This window comes from Protopterus annectens, chromosome 2.part2, assembly GCF_019279795.1.
Source record: "Protopterus annectens isolate FY-2018-M chromosome 2.part2, PAN1.0, whole genome shotgun sequence".
NCBI lineage: Eukaryota > Metazoa > Chordata > Ceratodontiformes > Protopteridae > Protopterus > Protopterus annectens.
The window spans coordinates 555,649,169-555,671,085 of record NC_056730.1 but is presented as its reverse complement, the minus strand read 5'-3'; the positions used below and the strand labels follow the sequence as shown (position 1 = coordinate 555,671,085).

The 21,917-nt window shown below is 38.0% G+C and overlaps 1 protein-coding gene across 4 annotated transcripts in view; it reads left to right on the top strand.

The window, feature by feature from the left end:
- The window catches only part of RTKN (rhotekin), a 1,021,076-nt gene that overhangs the window by 394,260 nt on the left and 604,899 nt on the right, over positions 1–21,917 (top strand). The window contains exon 1 of one of the 4 annotated variants that reach the window (XM_044064017.1): positions 9,308–9,329. The exons of 2 other annotated variants lie outside the window; for them this stretch is intronic. Coding sequence is in view for 1 of the 2 variants with exons in the window: in XM_044064016.1 (XP_043919951.1) it covers positions 10,321–10,329 (9 nt within the window). In the remaining variant the exon portion in view is untranslated. Of the gene's footprint in view, positions 1–9,307; positions 9,330–9,502; positions 10,330–21,917 lie in introns of those variants that run through there. One more of the 4 variants, XM_044064016.1, reaches the window with a different exon arrangement.

Sequence of the window (21,917 nt, the reverse complement as noted above, 5' to 3'; positions counted from 1 at the left end):
TAATTTGCTGACATATGTTCCGTGTTTCACATCACTGATGTAGCGTGCAACTGCACACATGTAGGACAGATAGCCTATTAGGTACGTATCCAAAAAGTATCATCCTGTAATTATTGGTTCCCTAGTCTCCATTCTGGGGACTAGCACTAATGTCTTATATTTCCCACTAGGACTGTGAGTGAAAAGCTAATAGTCACATCATGCCTTCCCTGACTGATTCCACTGGCACCTAAATTACCAGTCAGTACCTTGGGAAACAGCTATAATTTATTTAAGCATATTTTTTCCTTAACTACAAAGTGATTTCACTACAGCCTTAACATTTCTTGCAACATACGCCAAGACTTTTTTTCTTTTAGAAACATTATTTTCTGCATTTTTGTTGTGATTCTCTCTTTCGTTCTTCTTTCATCTTTCTGTGTGGTATTTTGTTCATATGAACTTTAATCTTTCTCTCAGAATTTGGCAATATATTTCTAAGTATTTAATGACATCACTCTGTTACATGCCCTAACTTTTTTTTTTTTTGGTTTGATTCAGGGAATACACATCTGAGCCTTTTGTAACCTCCTCTGTCTTTCAGAAGAAGAAGAACCAAGGACTGTCAGGACAGGCAGTGAGGCAGTCTTAAATTTTCCCCTGATGTCACTTGCTTTACCACTCAGCAATCGTGTGCAAAGAGCATCATGGACACTTACTGAGGTCTGCAGGCTGCACACATATTCTTCAGCATGTGTGCAGTATATCTGATCATATCCCACTCCTTCTAAATTATAATATCCTTTGTCACCAGAGGGGATAAAATGATGTTCACTGCACTGTCACATGTCCAGGGATTGTGCATCTAACCTTCTGAGGACCACAATATGTTCCTAAACACTGCCCATTAACATCAATGATGTATAACTTACCTATATACTAGTCGGCCAGCCACCCCACCTTGCCCCATCTTCGGCATATTGTTCCGTAGTTTCAATATGATTACACTTGTGCCACTCAAAATATCCTTGACAGATTCAATTTTGACTGTCACATGCCTTTCTGTTCTGTGGTATAGCTGTACTCAGTGCAGTTACGCATGTCTTCTTAATCAATTTATCTTGCAATTTGTATAACTCACAGAAATTTAGAACAAAACCAAAAACTGGTTGAGAGTTTGTGAAATGGCTGACATGAGGTTACATGTAAAAAAACAAAAATAACACACGAAAACTGTTCAGACAGAGGTCTAAATTCCTAGAGTGTTGCATAGACTAGGTGACAAGGAGCTGCCCTACATGAGATGAGGTCTGCAAATCATCACCTCACTTCTGATATGTCAGTGTCTGAAGTTCTGGTAGAAGAGTAACATACTTAATAGTGTGGCTGTTGTCCTACAACAGAGCCAGTATTAACAAAAATACTTCTGCAATGCAGAAGAAACAGCTTTCCCTGAAATCACAGAGAAACAAATAAAGAAAAAGTTCCCTGAAAAAGCTTCCAGTGCTATGTAATGTCTTGAAAGTAGTAACAGCTTCTGCAGGTATATGCACAATGACCTTTGTTGGTATGTCATTCTGTAAGAGCATGATATGCAAAACAATTTGGAATGTCATACAAATGTTACAGTGTAACACCAGGTAACCAAGACATGACTATACTTTATTCACTGCCATTTTGGAGGCCTCATGTAAAGGCTGAGGAATTGTAAGCAGCTAATGTGCTGCACAGGTTGCAAGTCAGTAGTGCAAGACACAGGCAAAAAAGTTAAATACCTTTTAATTAGATATGATAAAGCCATCTTTTGTCAGTGTTAGGGGGCTGTAATGTCAAATGGGTGGAAGAGAACTCAGTAATGTGAAGAAGTGCTGTTTCACATATTTCACAGAGATGCTCAGAATCATGCCCTAAGGACATGACACAGGCTTAAACAGGTGTTATAAATAAAATAAACCTGTATATTTGTAACGAAAGGAGGAATCATAGAGTGTAATGAGCAGCTAGGTAGTAGTCTGAAGTGGAGAAATACTGTGAAAGGCAGGCTGGGTAGAGCAGATGTGTATTCCCTGACAGTGTTAGCAGATGTGTAAAGAGTACCGTTTACCAAATACCACAAACAAAGTGCTCCTTCCTATTTCCAAAATAATGAACGCATTCACATCAATACCTTTCAGACGTATGAGATGTTATCTTATAGGATCATAGGATCATAGTAAGTTACTAGGCTATTGACCCTGAGACCCTTATAAGCCTAGCCAATAAATTAGCCAATGTTCCCACAAGTCAGCACCCAATGTCCCTGTCCAGCAGGGACACAGGTGGTATCCCAGGGGTATGTTATTTTTTTCCCATCCAGTCATCCAGGTTCCTCTTAAAGAGGGATAATGAGGTACCTGCTTGACATGGAGAGGAAGTCAATTCCACAGATGGGGGAGTCCCTGGGACACAAATCTGTCCCACCAGCCAAGTCGCATTGATGTTGCAGACCAAGTTGAGGTTTTGCGTGCAGGTCACACAACTGGAGTTTGACTTGTGGATATTCAGCAATTTCATCAAGGTGGGTTCAGGGATTGCTCCATATTGCCAGATACAGATCACTTCTGAGGAGTCTGTAAGAGACGGAGTAGAGGGACAGGGCTTTTAGCCTATCCATGTAGGATACTTTATAAGAAAAATCCTTCCTCTCAAGCCAAAATTCTTGTAAGCCAGTGACCTTCTATACCATGAAAAAAACTGCTGACAGTGAATTGAATCCAGTATTAAATGTTATGTTATATACACATTTACATATATATATATATATATATATATATATATATATATATATATATATATATATATATATATACACACACACACACACATATGCATGTATATATATATATATATATATATATATATATATATATATATATATATGAGTATACTAAAAATTATCAAAGAAAAAAAAAAAGAAGCCAAATGTTGACATAGCTAACGATGACAACAAAAGATTGACAAAAAAGAATCAGCACATAATGCATGAGCCAAGAGGTAACCTTAGGGCATGCAAGTTAAAATCATTGTTTTTTCTATGTGGGCAAGCCTCCCTGCATGCTCATGTTGGGGGATACTCTCCCAGTACCCACTGCTACTATTAGATTCTAACTCCAAGCTTGCACAATACAGGGGAAGGGCATATTCTGCAACCCTGGTAATGTGGCAGTTTTGCACACCTGTTGGCCTTCTGTTTAATGGACCAAATTGTGTTGACTAAATAGATTTAGACTTTAATTACAGCTAACTTAATTCCTGGTACTCTTACACACACACACACACACACACACGTGTATATGTATATGTATGTATATATATATATATATATATATATATATATATATATAAATCTAATATATATATATATATATATATATATATATATATATATATAATTACTTAAAATGATCTAACCTGCATAATATTGACAGCAAAGATAGAGACAGAAAAAAAATTATCTCAACTCAAAAACATTTATACACAAAATAGTGACAAAATTTAACCACATCCAAAACCAGTGCTTTTGCAGGGAGCATGTCCCCCTTTACCCCCTCATGGGAGTATCGCACCCCCCACCCCCCTGCTTTTTATATATACGAACTCCAAAGTCATGCAACAGTGGTGAAAGGGCATAAACCATTCCATAGTTTGACTTCAATTTTGTCTGTATTTTGTAGATGTTTTTGAGTTGAGATATTTTTGCTGTCAATATCATGTTATTTAGATTTTATATATAAAGTCTTTCGGCTTTTCCCGGTTAGGGGTCGCCACATGTCCAGTCCGCTCATGATTGGCAGTGAATTTTTACGGTGCTGGGTTGCCAGTCCAATGCTCAACCTTCAAATAAGGCACGCCCATTCACGCTCGCACCTACCTGCGTGTCTTTTAACGTCAATCGACCACGGGGAGGACATGCAGACTCCACACAGAAGGCGCTCCAGCCGAGAATTGAACAGGAGAACCTCTTGCTGTGAGGTGACATCATTAACCGTTGCACCACCGCGGCTTGAGTATTTAGATTTTATATATATAGATAGAGATATATAGAGATATAGATATACTGATGGTTAAATGGACAGCATTTATTGCGGCAGTCAGAACTTGCTTTTTTGGGTTCTTTATTCCTCAGTTTGAGGTTATGACCACATTTTATTCTCCTTCAGGTATCTGAAATATTCTTGAATCCAGAGTGGCTTACATCCTGAATTGTATCTGAAATATGTCCTTTAGCCATTTGCCAAACTCCATTATAGTGCACTTCAGGAATAGATGTTTTGAGTGACATCTGCTTTCATAAAGGCACAGGTGGAAAAGGTCACAGAAAAGCAACATATATTTTTTCTAACCTTAGTTTTGTTCCTACTCCCCTACAGGTAAAGGCTTTTATTAAATGGGGATGCTTTGCTATTTAAGTAAGTAAACATGAAGACAAGGTGATTTCAGAGAAAGAAATGTTAGCCCCAAATTTGTCATCAGTTTAAAGGGACAGTTTTTATTTTACTGACTCCTACATAAATATTAGCTTGGGAATACATGAAGGTTCCTTGGCTGTTTGCACACAACCTGAAAAAAGTTTTATGTATGTGTGAATACATGCACATAGACACACGCACAGGTAGTAAGATATGTTACTTTAGAAAATATAGTACTTTCTCCAATTTATGAGTTTGTTCAAATTACTTCATATTGTATAGATATTGGACCTAATTTTATGTGCTTTTTGTTTGCTATTGTATTTTTATCAGTCAGTATACCTGATACTTCAGTTATACTACTGTTTGGTTCTGTCTACCATTGTATGTTTATGTATTTTTGCTGTGACTGCCTTGTGGTCAAATTCTTTGCACCAACCCATTCACTGGGTTAATAAATAAATGAGTGAATAATTAAACAAATAATAGGAGTAGAGATTGTTATAGTAAACAACAAGAACAATGGACTGAGACAGAATTAACTTGCCAGAAGACTGAATAACTTTGTGGAGAAATCTTGTCGGGTCTAACATGGCAGGAGGACCTGAAGACAATGCTAGCACAGCATGTTCTGTACTTTATGCAGATGTTGCACCAAGCTGTCACTGGGGAGAAACAGTATGAGGCTAAAATATGTATTTATCGACATTTGTTACTGGGAAATTCTGCACAGGGGCCCCTTTTCAGGGGAGGCCCAGGAAGAAAAGCTGCTGAGGTAGGAGGCTGTATTAGTAGATTCCACAGACAATAAACCCACAGGTAAGGGTTAGTGCATGGAAGAGCCCACCAAAGATGGCTCTTAAATTATAATACCAGAATACCATGATGGAATATTTGAAATTATGGTTTATCTGATGTCTGTTTTAAAGCGATGCCTAATTATACAGTTATACCATTTCAGATCTTTGCCTTATTACTACATTTGTTTACTTGTATAATATTCCTTTATACTGGATGGTCCATTCTAATAGTGCAATAATGCAATGGAATGAAATCCTGTTTTTTTTTTTTTTTTTTATTTGCTCATTGTAAGAGCAGTAGTATGTGAGTTTGAACAGTTATGACCTACAACTGTCTGAATCTTGACAACGCAATGAAGTCTTGTTACCCACTGGAGACACTGTTTTATGGACATCAGTGCAGTAGATTAGGCTGTTTAGAGTCTATAAATGCAGACGTTGGGACGGTGTGGATGTACACCACCATGGAGGTAATATTAATACATATGGAGTGTTCAAGTGGTCTCATCATGACACTGTGCAAGCAGTTTGCTTATTATATGATGCCCCACAGATCTCTTCCTGTCAAAAAGGATACCTTTTTTGCAGAAATTTCACAGTCACGTCTATAAAGGACTGTAAAGTGCTCCAGTCTGTCTTATTTTAGTGTAGTGAAATTATTTTTCAATACGCCTGGTAGAATATGGAATATTCTTTCATCTACAATGGCTGCCTAACTAGACCTTTCAACTGTCCATGTTTTGGAGGAATGTTCCTATTTTCAGGCCTGATTTATCCTTGTCCAGGATATCTCTGTTTTTGCAGGTATGTCCCTATTTTTAGGCTTGATTTACCTCTTCACACAATTTTTCTGAATCCCCCTCATCACATGTGATTTTTGTAGCTACCTAGTACACAGAAAACCACACTACATGTCCAACATATTACTAACAACTATAATATTAACAAAGAGGATGCATATCTTACAACTCCTTTTTCTGAAGCAAAGGTACATGAACTCCAGAGAATAAAAACAAAAATGAAAAACATAAACTCCCAAAACAGCAAGAAGAGCTCCAAGCCAGACTAACGGACACAGATCTGATTCATAAAATTATTTCACTAGTCCAAAGTACAAAACAGATAAGCACTTTCATCTTAAGAAGACTTCATGAGGTAAAATTCATAGAAAACAAGCAGTTTAAATATTCTTTACTTAAGTCACATGACTGAAGAGCCCCGTCCATTAAACTACATGACCAAAAATCCCCACCGTAAATGTTCATAAAATCATTGATATAGTGCAAAGGTGAAAGTCACACATAATTTAAATCTAAAATCTTGAATTTAATAAAAAAGTATATATTTACTTTTTAGAAAGTATGCATTAAAAAGATAAGGGTGAACCACTCTTTTATGTTAAAATAATCTCAGCCAGTCAGCCAGAGGGTTGGTTACTTTTTCCTTCCTAATTTCATAAATGTGCTCCTATATACTGGGGCATATTAAAGGAGAAGTTTGGGAAAAATCTCATATAGTTTAGGGGTAACTGTGTCAAGAACATTTTTGAAAGAGAAAAAAATAATAAACACTCTGAACACTTCCGCATGTCTACATGCGGACACTGCAATTGTTGCAAGTATATAAAAGTGGGAGAGAATTTTCAGATTAATAAACACAAATCATTTTATAAAAGGTAAATTTAATTGTGAGAGCAAGGGAGTAGTTTATGTTGCACTGTGTGACTTGTACCCTGCCTTTTACATTGGGAAAATGGAGTATAAGTTAAAAGAACGTATATACAACCACATTTATGAAATTAGGAAGGAAAGTAACCAATACTCTTTTTAAACATTTGAAAAGTTTTCCTGAACACAAATTTAAGTTTACCATTCTTAAGCAAGTGGGTAGGAACAACAGTGGCAGACCTTGGTCATTGTGGCTAGAAAGAAGAGAATTGTATTGGCAGTTATAATGTAATGCCTGCAGATACCCTGGCCTCAATGAATACACCCCCATTGTGAGCCTATTGAAACTAAAAGCACAGACTCGCTGACTGGCGGAGACTATTTTAACATAAAATAATGGTTCACTGTTATCTTTTTTTAATGCACACTTTTTACAAAGTAAATATACAGTTTTTTTATATTAAATTCAAAGATTTTAGATTTAAATTATGTGCACCTTTCACCTAAGCATTATATCAATGATTTTATGAATGTTAATGGTGGGGATTTTTGGTCATGTAGTTTAACGGAGGGGCTCATCTGTCATGTGACTTAATTAAAGGATATTTAAACTGCTTGTTTTCTATGAATTGTATCTGATGAAGTCTTCTTAAGATGAAAGCGCTTATCTGTTTTGTACCTTGCAATAAAGAAATAATTTTTCGAATCAAGTCTGTGTCCACTAGTCTGGCTTGGCGCTCTTCTTGCTGTTTCGCAAAAATAAATTACCTTCTTTGGTATAATTTGCATTACAGTTCTTTTTCATTAAAGTCTATTTTTTACACTGTCTTTTAAAATGTGTTAATATTTTCCATCATTTTTGTCACTTTTTGTCATTTTTTAAATGTGTTTCTGAGTAGTGTTCCAAATTCCTACTGGAACTGTAAACAGTGAAATTTGGTATTCAAATCTTATGCTAATTAGATGTCCAGATTTTGGCTGTGTCTGTCTACCTTTCAAGTGCCTTTGTTCCCATTTTCAATGCCTGCAGGTTGAGAGGTAGGTGTTTAACTACTGAATATGTATTATGACCAGCACTGGCTATTATTTTCACTGATCCCTTAAGACATTACAGGTGATGTTGTTTTCCTTTGCGATTCTTAAGTATTGTTTCAAAATTATAGTCATCCTTTGGTCATCTTATGAGTTAAGATATGGGCAATCAAAGTAAATGTATTTAATGCTGCTTTAATTCAGCCAGCTTTAGTTAAAAATAGAATATTTCCTTACAACTGCATTGATCGTATGGAATCCAAGACCAACTGCAGTAGAGATTGTACAACTGATTTCCCTTCCTGGTGCTGCTATCTGCAACCTTACATTTTGGAATGATTCCATAAATCCACCCATTTTCAATACCTGCTTTATCCATTTAAGGGTCAGAGATGGCTGGACCATATTCCAGAAAGCAGTGGTAGCAAGGTGAGAACCAATCCTGGATGAGATACTAGTCCATCACAACACAAGGCATGTGCACAGACGGGACTACTAGAAATTATTGAACTTTTAAAACATCGACTTTCATATGGCCGAGACCATATGATTGATGTTTCAAAAGTTTGAACACCTGGGAAAAAAAAAAAAATCCTGAATGTTTTTGCAGGGGGGCAAGCCCCACTGCACCTCCATGCCCCATGCTATTTAAATATACCAACTCCGTGATCGCACTACAGTGAGGGAAAGGAAAATTTTTCCGTTCCGTGCTGTACAGAGATCTGCATTCAGACCGTTTGAAATTTTAAGACTTCAATCATATGGTATCGGCCATATGAAAGTCGATGTTTTAAAATTTCGATCATGTGTAGGGGACCCACACAGACACACCACATGCATAAACGCACACACACACACACACACACACACACACACACACACACACACACACACACACACACACACACACACACTTATTTGTGGCAGTTTTCAGCATCTCCAGTTCACATCAGGGTTTTAGTATAAGACAGTATATTGGACCCCCCCCCCTCCCTCAGAAAAACTAATGTTTACACAGGGAGGACATGCAAACCTCATACAGAAGGCATACCACTGAAGAATGTAAAATTCTATTCTCCTTAATGCTGCAATTTCTTGCTGAGCTGAATTTCCAGGTTCAGGAATGTCAGTTTTATTTTCCCAAGTTGTTTTAATATGTACTGTTTTCATGGAGTACATTATGGGAACATTCCGGAGCTGCATAACTATCATAAAAAGGGTCCAGGTCTTATCATTTTTCTAGTCAATCTTACTAAGAAATTTTGTTAATTAGCAGGACTTATGGTAGGTTGCCTGCTTAGTACTGATAGCTATTTCTGCACTGAGGGAAACAGAGAAAGGCAGGAAGTGACAAGAGGAAACTGACAGCTGGACTGAGACAGAAGGACCGCTTGATATACTCTGTAAGAAATTGTTTTCTGTTTGCAGTCACATTGCTGATCATGCTGTCTTCTGATGTGTGGTCTGTCTGAAATGAAGTCATGCCAGTCCTATAAAGTGCATGGGGAAAAGGCCATTGTATGGGATCACTGCATTGCATGTGTTCCTCTAGTGCCATTTTCCCTAAGTGGAGACACTAGTTATGTGTTTGTGTGTGCATGATTGTGTGCCTCTGCCTGTGAATGTGCACGTCTTTCCTTATACTTGTTACTACTTTATTTGGGGCTGAGGGAAGAAAATTATTTATTGCTTGCTTTCAAAACCTACACTCCTGTGCAGCTGTCTCCCACCCCCATCCCAGCTTTTCATGCTTGTCTTCCTTTTCTCTGCTGCTATTGTTAGATCCCCAGTGATGTAATGCCGTCTTCACAGTGGCAGTGCAGTTTAGGCTGAGCAATGCTAAGAGCAAAGCCCTAACCGGAGCTGCCTGGGAAAGGCTGACTTTGCAGCAGCTCTCTGTCACTCAACGCTGTACTCTCTCTTACACGCACTATTCATGCATCTCATGGGATTATGCTATTTTAGCCAGTCAGTCCATGTTTTTATCAGAACTTAAACTTGTTCTCATAGAATCATTACATTGTTAGCAATGCTATTCTCCAAGCTGATAGTCTTCAGATTGTGTACATTTTAGTCCATCTAGGCAAATGAAAAACGAACATAAGCACTCTAAGTGCCTCACGCATACAGACACAGACACACACACACACACACACAGCAGGAAGCTGCCACTTCTACCTTCTTCCCCATGCCATGCTGAAGGATGTTGTGCTTTGCATCGTGACTGGACTCAAGTGAAGATGGCTGATGTAAGGGTTGCAAACGTTACAACCTGTTATTTGGAAAAGCTCCCCTACATGCAATCAGTGTAAACTTGAGTGAGGGGCCATTCTGGGAGAGGCAGCTGGGATTTGCCAGGGAGACTGCTGCTGATGCAACATTAACTCTTCTGTCATGAGCCAAGTAAGTAGTTTTGAGTTCTTCGTTTTTTGTGTGTGTGTGTGTGTGTGTGTGTGTGTGTGTGTGTGTGTGTATGTGCACATGTGTGCATGTGTCTGTGCACGTGTGTTTCTTGAAACACCAGATACTGGAAATACTCTTGCTATGTTATTCTTTGAGAGTTTGCAATATTATTGGGGGGGACTAATATTTGTTAAACAGAAAGAAATGGTTTAGAACTTAGAATAATGAATCCATAATTTTTGTTTACTGCTAACAAAAATGGGTGTGGCAGCTGCCACAGAACAGCAGTTGTTTACAACAGCAGTATTGAAAATGCTTTGAATCTGAGTTCCTCTAGACCAGCATCCTGGCTACAGAGCTGTTAGCAGCCACAGAGTGAGCCAGAGCTGACTGTCTTGTAGAAGCAAATGTATGGAGACGTGTGTTCCGCTTATTGACAGAGGGATTACCTGCAGCTCACATCCTGCAGTGCCTTCTCGGTGATGCTTTTTTTTTCCAAAGAGTGATGCCTGCATCTTCTGCTTAGCAACGTGATCCCTCGCAGCTTGCAGATTGTTAATTTATGGACAGAGGTTTTTAGGAAAAGCAGTGGAATTTGAGTTTGCATAAATAACAATCCATCTCTAAGACTTTTTTTAAGATGACTGCTTGATGATGATTGTTTTGGTGTTGTATAGAATAGCATAGCTGGTTAAATGCAGCAACAATCCCTTCCTCAGTATTTCTAACACTGTTCTTGCTGTGAAGCAAATTACATTAAATCCATAAAGGTCTTTCTCAACGGGGTACATGGTTGTTTCGCTGAGAGAATATTGGCAATATCCTGGAGTGTGCTCATTCTGTTATTACAGTGGCTATGAAGCTATGACTCTCATTCTGTAAAAGGTATAAAACTCTTGTGTAAAGGGTGGAATGAGTGATAGTTTTGTGAGTTGTCTCAGACTAAGAAATACCAAAACATTTTTAAAAATTATTCAAGGCATAGTTGTCATTTTTTGTCTTACTATGTCAGTGTGATTATTTGCAAGACCTCTTTCATAATGTAGCATTTATACCTGCAGGGTTGAATTTTGCCTCAAAAGCAGCTAGACTCAATATCAAGTGGTAAAAATATGAAAAAACATTTTTGGGTATAATAGTTTTCTAAGTGATGGCTTAACATCTTCTAACTGTAACTGTCACTTTATCAATTATACTGAAAAGATTCTCACTTGCAATATTTTAAGCATAATTTTGCATTTATTCGCTGTTATATTAATGAATTTTTTGTTAAAGCCATCTCAGTAAAGATGAAGCATTTATAAATGACAATTACAGCAGTGTACAGCATAGCTTCCAATCAGTGGTGTGCTCTACTCTGTTTACCAAACAGAATTAATAAATAAGTAAATGGTTCCCTGATTTAAAGCCTTGCAGCATGTATGCTATGAAGCTAGGAAAACAGCAACTAATGCAGTTTAGGGCATAAAAAACAAAAGTTCTATTCAAAGTACAAGAATAAGAATCGAAACAAAACTGCCTTGGTATAAAAAAATTTGAGTCCAAATACCCTAGGAGATGCTTTAGCATTCAATTTTAAAATTTATTTTATCAGGCTAAACATGCTAATTATTTAAAAAAATGACAGTAGTGACCTTTTTTTAAGAATACCCATTGCCTGTGCTACTAAAGCCTTAAGTAATTGGTTTGAAGTAATGGATTATGCTAGATTGCTGTCTTCCAGCAAATAACAACAGGAGCTAACAATCTAACTAGTCCGTAAAGGAATTCTATCAATAAACTGTTCTCATCCTGTCTAGTATCATGCTCAATGCTGTATTGTAAATGACAGACACATGGGAGATCAGAATTAGTGTGTATTCATTTATCACGTTTGTTTTCCGTGCCAGCAGTATAAGCACATACGTTTCCATATTGCATGTGGAGCAATGATTACCTCTTTCCCATTGCAAAGTTTTTTAGGGGTAGTAGGTGTTTGCCAGTACTGCCGACACATGCTTCATTGACCTGTGAAAGGCATATGACGAAGGTGTTGTGGGACATTCAGCAATGGAATGGATTCCCACAGCTTCTGCCCTGAGCCATTTTGTCCCTGCATTTAAAGAGCTAGACTTGCGTCTGCATTCTTGGCATAAAGTCATATATGCATGGTTAGATTTGGAGCCCTCCAAGGCTACATTTTGTTTCTCCTCTCTCTTTCTTTTTATGACTTTTGTGAACAACATATTGTGGCTGGCCATGATTGGGAGACTATCCATTTTGGGGGCACAAGGGTGTTTTTCAGATGATATTCTCCTCTTAGCATGACATGACTGATTGCCAGCATATTTTAAAATTGTTGGCTGATGAATGCGAAGATGATGGGATGAACATCAGTACTTGTAAACATGCTTCTCAACTGTCCAGAATTTTGCAGAATGTCTAGATTTTTGCCAAGTTTTTGGTTTGTCCCCAAAAAGTCTATGGTTTTCAGCAAGTCACTGAGGAGTGCAGTCACTAAATAATGTTGGGCCTTTGAATTTCAGACCTCATATTTTTAAGAAAATGCATGTTAATGCAAAACTTGTTATTCTAGCAACTTTTTTAGGTTTGTAAGAATAATTTTTAAAGCTGTCCCTATATTTGGGTCTTTGTTCACTCCTTTATTTTTGGGTTTGTCCCTAATTATTGAGTAAATGGTTGAGGGGTATGCTTGCAAATCAGAGGCCATGGCTGTGCCATAGAAAAGCATGGATTGCTCTCTGCAGGTGAAGGAAGACCATCTTAATCAGGTGAAGAATTTAAGTATTTTGAGACCTTGTTCAAGTGTGATGCTAGAGCAGATTGGGAAACTGACAAGCAGTACTGAAGGCACTATACCAGAATTTGGTAGTGAGGTGTGAACAGTCATAGAATGAAATTCTGGGTTTACTGGTAAGTCATTGCTGCTGTACTTACCTGTGGACATGAGCTTTTGTTAATAACTATAAGGATGAGATCACAGGTACAAGCAGTAGACGTAAGAATTTTCACAGAGCAGATGAGCTCATTTTCTTTGATACAGTGAAGAATTTGGCAATCCAGGATTGTCTTGGAGTACAGCTGTTGTTCCTTTGTGTTAAAGTGCACCAGTTACACTCTGCAAGGAAAAGGCTTCAGAGCATATCCAGGCCATGCTGGAAGGACTGTGTACCTCAATCTGCATGGGAATACCTGTAGGTCTGCAAAATGACCTGGAAGTTGCTGCTGAGGATAAGGAAGTCTAGTCTACACTGCTCAGCTAGTGACCACAGCTGAATACCCCAATATAAGCATTTAAACAAAGAGTAGATTGCTCTGACAGTACATTACTCACCATGTTGATACAGCCAAAAAGTTATTCTTTTTTTTTAAATAAAAACTTTTCCAGTAGAACAGTAAGTAACAGGGTTCCTTTTGACATACCAAACACATGACTGGTTGCACTTGACTGAAGGAAGCATTGTTAGTTTGCCGTACACTCTGCTCATACAATAAATCACCTTGGAAAGGAGAAGAACATATCTGCTGGCCATCTTCTATGTTGATGAAAGGATATTCTGCTTATCAGCAATGCTGATTTGAAAACACTTTCAGAATGTTACCAGTATATATAAGTACAAACTTCCTGGCTGTTGTAATGAAATATTGTTATATTTATCAAATGTGAGGGGTGTTAGCTGAAACCTAGCAGTGTGCAAGTTCCTCTCATTTGTTTTTTACACTGTGCTAACAGGTCAGTTGAATTAGTATAGAGGAGACTTAGAGAGGTGCTCTACAATGAAACTGTTACAAGGACGTTGATATTCACTGAGGCTGAGCAGTAGTATACAGAGATTAAAATAGTATGCATATAGTCAAAACAGGCCATTTGGGTACAGCGTTACATCTCATCAACTGCACCAGGTAAGTTGTGACAGATATGTATCACTAGGTCACATTTCACAGACATGTATCTCTCACAAACTGAGGATGTAGACAAGGTTACAGGAAGGGTGGGACAGAGAGGGGAAAAAGTCACAATGGATGTAAGCTGCATCACATGGTAGTGTGTACAGGGACCTGTGAAGCTGGATGGACCGCAGTGTTAAATCTGATGTGTTACAAATTAAATAATGTTAATACAGTGTATGCAGGCTTTGTTTTCAGTCAGGATGAGACATAGATATGCCGTGCCTTTTTGAAGGAATAATAATGGAATATTGTCTTTGTGTTGAATATCCTGTTAGTAAAGTATTTGAAAGAAAAGGTAAATGAGTTTTAAACTTGTTTAAATAAGGCAGCACACCTAAGGGCATTCGTTGAGGATTTTTTCAAAGGTGTGTTATAGTTCCAGTACTGTATCTGGTAGTCTGAATGCATACGTATGCCTGCCATTTATGGATGTATGTATCACCTTTTCCAAAAGTTTCACCAGAGTACTAAAGTACCTTGACTTTTTAAAGTGTTCCTAAAGGGAAAAGAAAGCAGGTGAACCAAAATACCAAGTTTTAATTTGGCAGTTACTTTAATTTGTCATCTTAACAATACATTATGAAAGATTCCCCAAGAGTACAGCAAAAGGACAAGACATACATTGTAAGAGAATCTGAAGGGAAGCTGTTTAGAGCAAGAAAGCCTTCAACCTGGAGGAAGTGTATAGAACATGAATAGAAAGGTAAGCGATAGGGGGAAGAAAAGGGATAATGAGGCTTTAAGAGGAAGAGGTGGAGGAGTGATAATGAGGCTTTAAAAGGAAGAAGAAGAGGAAGAGGAATGGTACCGAGGCTTTAAAAGGGAGAGGAAGAGGAGTGATACTGAGGCTTGAAGAGGAAGTGAAAGAGGAATGATACCGAGGCTTTAAAAGGGAGAGGAAGAGGAGTGATACTGTGGCTTGAAGAGGAAGTGAAAGAGGAATGATACCGAGGCTTTAAAAGGGAGAGGAAGAGGAGTGATACTGAGGCTTGAAGAGGAAGTGAAAGAGGAATGATACCGAGGCTTTAAAAGGGAGAGGAACAGGAGTGATACTGAGACTTTAAGAGGAAGAGGAGTGATACCAAGGCTTTAAGAGGAAGAGAAAGAGGAATGATACCAAGGCTTTAATATGTAGTATATGAAGGTGTGAAAGGAATATGAAACCTTCTAAGAGTAAGGGATGGCAAGTGAGCAGGAAATTTGCAGAGGAGAGGCATAAGGATCACTGGTCATGGTGGGGCACTGGAACTAGTTGACTGGCTGTCGGGGAAAGGTTTCATTTTTCTAGAGTTGGGAGAGCAATACAGATAATGCACTGTTTAGGAAATAATTTTTCTGAGGGAAAGATAAGAATAGTAACAAGATGTAAGCAGGATACCTGTATTTAAGTGTTGATGTTGCATGCAATAGTAGTCTGAGAGAGCGAAACAGGTAGGTATCCAGGAGAGTGTATTATGAGCCAGTGAATTAACAGATATGAGCTAACACAAGTAGCCTTACAGCATTACGAGAGAGAACTTAGTTACAGTACAACGTACAGCTAAATGAAGACCACTAATTTGCATATGGTTTTTAACAAATCAGGCTGTGAAAGCAGCATTTATTTCTAAGAAGAGGTCTAAGTTCAGAGTGGCTTAGCCTTTGGTAGGCGGTATGCAGACTGCAGCATATCAAGGGGTGGTTTGGCTTAGCCTCAGAGATACTGAAAGGCAGCAAGAAGGAGTTCTGCTGACTGCATGCCTGCTAACATGATGTATGTAAACCACAGCTTTAAAATGCTCGTGCGCTGTAGAACATTACTTGCACATCATGCAAATGGGAATTACTATGCAAATCTGACCACCTAGCTACAGTTACTTGCAAAACTTGTAGCTGGACTAAACAACAGGTTAGAATGTTGAAATGTTAGGTTTGCCTTTTTTCATCTCAGCTGACTGGCTGAACTCAGGTACTTGGAAGGTTCTCTAAAGCATGGGGACATTGATAGGAAAGAAAAAGCTGACATGAAGAGAGATTTTCTGCATGTCAGTGAATCGTTTTCATGTGTGGACATCCAAGTTACTAACTGTTTGATATGGTAAGTTTGTGATGTAAGTGGAAAAATGAGCTTGCTGTTTTTGTACCAGGCGCTGTTCTTACAGTTTTGTTCTTTTTGCTGACTGAGCAGTTTGCACGGTAAAGCATAAGTAAAAGCCCCAGTCACCAGACATCAGCTCCCAGCCTGGTGTAGGTATTGGTTGGTGTCACATTTTTCTTAGTGTGTTGACCCCATCACCTGTGTATGACTTATATGGTAGCTTTGATTTGAGATACACATATATGTACATTGCAAGTACTGTATGGTTAAAACTGCTGTTGGTAGAGTATCCCCCACACTTACACAGCTGTATATACTAAGTAATTTCACAAAGCATAAAAGCAGAGCCACAGCTACTTATGAAACAACTGCTTTTCAAGCTACTGGAGAGACTGCATATAACAGTTCAAAACTGGGATTTGTAGTTTGGGAGAGGCAAGGCTTCTTTACACTGCCCATGGGTAATATATTAGTAATGTTTTGCCAACTGCATGTTAAAGGAAATAGATTAACGAGGTTGTAGACTGGTGCCCTGGACACAGAGTATGAGTTTAAGGGAGAAAACATATGTCATTTGTAGACAGGATCTTACATAATAATTAGCAATTGAAACTACTGCCCTGGAGTAGTCAATTTGTCAAAGTGAAAACACCACAGTTCAACACTTGGGTCTTCATCACTTTCTCAGTGTGCTCAGACTGTACTGGCACGTCACCTAAGTCATGTAAGGCTCAGAACTATGGCACATATTTGCACCCCTAATTACAGGTTAATCAAACAGATCTAAATTCAAATACTAGAAGCATTTAGGTTAATAAGGCTATTCACATAACTGGACTGCAGTTCCGTAGTATGTTTCTCCCATAAAGGAATACAACCTAGTCCCTAAAACAAACAGACATTGTACAGGACTAGAACCAAGATCTATGCTATGCATTCAAAACATCACTGACTTATAGGAAAGCATCAAAGTACAGGCAGATGTCTGCAGAATTCTCCGGTTGTGGCATTAGATAGTCTATGCTTGAAAGTGTTTTTTGTTGGTAGAGCAAAAGAAAAACAAATTCTCCTTGGCAGCAGCAATAGGGCACTTTGCTGGGAAGCCATAATCTCCTCTCCAGGGAACAGCGGACTTTAGGGACCTTGGGAATAAACAGACCAGCTCCGAAGGAAGAACAAAAAAAATTCAAAAATAAAAAGAATTTGCAGTCAAGCATTAGTACATTTAGCACAAAGTGCACTGTAAATGCTCCATTTAATAATTTAATTGCTGCAAAAGTAGTCCATTTTAAGATGCAGAAATGGGAAATATCTGTTATTGTTCCTCTGTGTCATTAATATTAAACCTTAATGTTTAGAAATATTACACTTATGTAACTACAAACCTATCTATGCCGCTCATCACATTTTAGCTTTGTCCTGCATTTCAGTTTATATCATGATTGGGGCATGAATGAAAATGTTCAGTTAAGACTAAGCATGCTAACCTTTAACATAAATAAATGAATAAACATAAAAAATGTATTAAAATACACAATTTTGAAATAATTCACATAAAGGCGACAGACTGGCATGATGGACTTTAATAGCTTTTTGGCATTATTACTTTAATTTCATCTCACAACCCAGGTCTACTTTAATTTTATGGGAGGGATCTAAGCTTATATTTGCATTCATTTATTTACATGGTATGTGGGTTGGTCCTAGTGAACCCTTTTTAGTCCTAACTAAGTCAGTGGGTACAAATACAAAGGACAACAACAGAATATACCAGAAAACACACATGCAGAAAATAATTGTAGAAGTAAGCCACAGGCAGTGGGTCTGTTTCAAATGAAGGAAAATGTCCCAGGACAAGAGAGTGAAGCACAAAATGGTGTGAGAAAACAAGTGTGGAAAATATCCATTTATTGTAGATCCAAGCATTTTATTTTCTCTCTTTACTATCGTTGAGTATAATGCCCCTTTTGGCATGTTCCTCTCCAGGCACATACAACAACTGGAAAGTCTGCAGAGATACCTTACTGAAAGGACACAAGGCATAAACAATATATCTTAGCCCTATCACTACATTCATTGCCTTACAGACTGCCAACAGGTGACCTGTGCCTGGTATACAAGGCATCTTCTGACCCCTTACTGATGGACTTTCTTCACATCTGAAAGTCAAATGGTGTCAGAAATACACAATCCAGGGAATTAAACCTCTTCTGAAACATTAACAGAATGGTTTGAAGGGAAACATACCTTGCAGAAGATACAACTGATCTGGAGCACACTCAAGCATAACTTGATTTAATGGATGGGAAATATGAAATTTACCCCTATTTATTTATTTATTTATTTATTTATTTATTTATTTATTTGCAGTTGGTTTACCAGGATAGTCCATTGGGCCAATTAATACATTTAGGCTGAAACATTTGAAGATGGGGAGAAAAACTGTGATATAGACAGGTCTTTGTTAAAGTAAGTGTTTGCCTGGGGGTCAACTGAATACAATTAGTACTGTTGCCCCCGAACTACTAATAGCAACTTCTAAGTGCTTTATCCTAGTGCATGGGCCCCTTCATATAACTGTTTTGTTCTAGCAATCACCACTAGAGTAATTTCTAAATTTAGATAATATAGATTGTGCAAAGGGGTATGTGAATCTAAGCTCCAACAGGATAGGTTAATTTTAAGCACCAGATGGGATAAATGGCTGGGCTTAAAATGGCCTGTAAAAGCAGTTAGCCTAGCATTGACCTATGAACTAATGAAGTGAATTACACTGAGGGAGCAGCCTACCAGAAGAAGCAGAACTGGCAAAATCTACCAGTGGGAATAGTTTTTGTTTTTTGTATAAAAAAATTAGGGTGAAAGGAAAGGCCACAGAAGGCTAGCTGAACGGGCAGAAAAGAAAAACAATAGACAGATGTTCTGCTCATTTTAGGTTCGGGCAGCTCTGACTATCTGAAGGGTTTTGAATGGGAGCTACTGTAAACTGAACAGAGTTGAAAAATCTAATAGCTAAGTGGCTAAGGAATAAGTACTAAATATTTATTAACCAATTCAGAGGAAAGAAGCCATTTCCATCTAGGGAATGTTCATAAAGATCACTCTCCCAGAATTGTATTTATTGTGGTAAATGACTAAAATCCATGTGTGAAAAATGTGTTTCAAGAATTATCTGGGTACATCTGTCTGAAAAGTTAATAATATATAGATAGATATAGATACAGATATAGATACAGATGTATTTGCAACACAGAAATCAAACACAGGAATGTAGAACTGACTCTTGCTGATGCTTATGTATCTTTATACACATGACAGTTGTGTTGTACAGTTACAGTCCTTATTCCATAAATCATCTTTTTGGGATGTTTTTTAATGTAAAGGTGGTTTTCAGATAAATGCATGTTATGTATGTTGATGTATTTTTCATTACACATATAGTATTACGAACAGCTCTTCAGGTATTCTGTACCTCGGAGGTTTAGAAGTGTTGTAGTTTGTGCGTGTGAAGGACTAGCAGTAGGCATTCAGTATTCTGTGTGCAAACTGGGACATAAACACTTTAAGGAAAATGTATTTTGCTACTGATATGAGTACATTTTCTGCAAACAATGTTTTTTGCAAAGGAAATGCTTCAAGTGTAATGCTGAATTACTCAGGTAGAGAGAGAGAGAGAGAGAGAGAGAGAGAGAGAGAGAGAGAAAACTGTTTTATCAGTATATGCCAAGTACACAGGGGAATTATTTCAGTACTGCTGTTTAGCATTGCTTTCCTTCTCCTTTGATTTGCAAAGAGGAAGCAACACATTTGCCAATTAAAAAAATTCAGTTATTCTAAATAAAGCAGACGTTTGTTTTAGATCATGAGCCTTCTGCGAGAGTGCAACGGCATCAGAATACAAACTTGCCTCAGAACTTGAGCTTTAAGAAACTGTTCTCTGTTGCATTAAGGCACATTTAGCATATAACTCCTAAACTGTAAAATAAATAAATAACTAAATAAATCACACAACAAGACTCCAGTTGCATGGCATGGAAGGAAGGATTTTATTTTATACATGTGTTAACTGGGTAAGTGTACTGGACACGAGTGTCCTTTTTCAGGGGTGACCCAGGAGCACTGGCTGCTTAAGTGACTTGCTCATAGTAACACTGTAAGCAAATGGAGGTGGAAGAAGTCAAGTGTTATTCTCAGGACTACAAGAAACAGCTCATGCGCAGCTCAAAGCCACTATCCCATGCACTAATTAACCTGCTTGCATCCCTTCTGGCCAGGGTTTAAGTAGCTGCTCCGGTGTTGAAGGATCCAGATAGTTGAGAGAGAAAAAAATCAGATAATGTTGGATCCTCTTTTTGGAAAGTGAGGGAAGTGGATTGGTCTTGTCACAAGAGTGCTGCATGGGAGAAGAGAAAGTAGTAGAGTTTAGTGTAAGAAGGTATTAAGTCAGAGGAGTGTACAGATTCCATTAGAGCTACAGGTATGGAAAGTAAGAAACCATACCTAGCATTATACAACAAGGCTTCCAGGCTTATTGCATGCCGACCAGCTAGCAGAAATGGGAAGTAGGCACAGAAGAAAAAAATACCATAGATGATGTACTGTGGTAGGCTAGAACAAGTCAAGACGGGATGAATGGGTCAGAAAGCCAGAGGGAGGGTGGTAGGGTCAAGACAGGGCTGAAGAAATATACAGTGAATTTGAGATTTAGAAGTTAGAGGAGTAGAAGGTTCCTGAGCTCCCCCTGCCTATGCTACATGTGCACTTGCAATTCAGAGATGCCTTCCGTTAACACTTTCTTGAAGATTTTATTAGACCCTTCATCCTATTAATTGGCTAAACCATTGCAAGGACTAATTCTCTGCAAGATGCCAGCCAGCTAATCCTAGCACTCCATCAGCATTTGTTTCTGTATAATAGTCCTAATAACTTGAATATGGTGTGGTGTAACATTGTTAATATTACTTCATCTTGAAGATAGAAACACTCATCATTCAGTTAATTTCACATTAATGTCTCACTATTGAAATGTTGACATTCAAAATGCCAAGTGCCGACAAGCTGAAAAAAAAGACTGAAAGGCCAAGAAAAGAGCTAATCACAAATATTGCTCTTCTCCTTTAAATGTCTTTTTTTTGCAGGGGGTGGCAAGCTCCCCCGCACCCTCTCCCCACAAAGTTATATATATCAACTCTAAGACTGCCATACCGTGGAGAAAAGGGAACATTTTGGGATAAGCCCATCTCTGATTTAATATATGTTAAGTGTTTTTTTTCAACCATGCAATCGCCCTGTTTGTGGACTCACTGTAGCGGGTCCTGACATTGACTTTTAAATATCTGGCATTACATATATTTTTTCACAAACCAAATCACACTTATGAGCATGCTAAACCAAACAGGGTAGAAAATCATCCCTGAGGGACTGCAAAGATTGCAGCCAATTTCATTCCTTTAACCTGCATAGGATATTGGTGTGATTAATGCACATGAAACAAAATAAAATTATAACTAGCAGGACGTCAGAGCGATGCATCATATGCATCTCAAAGATAATTAGTTTT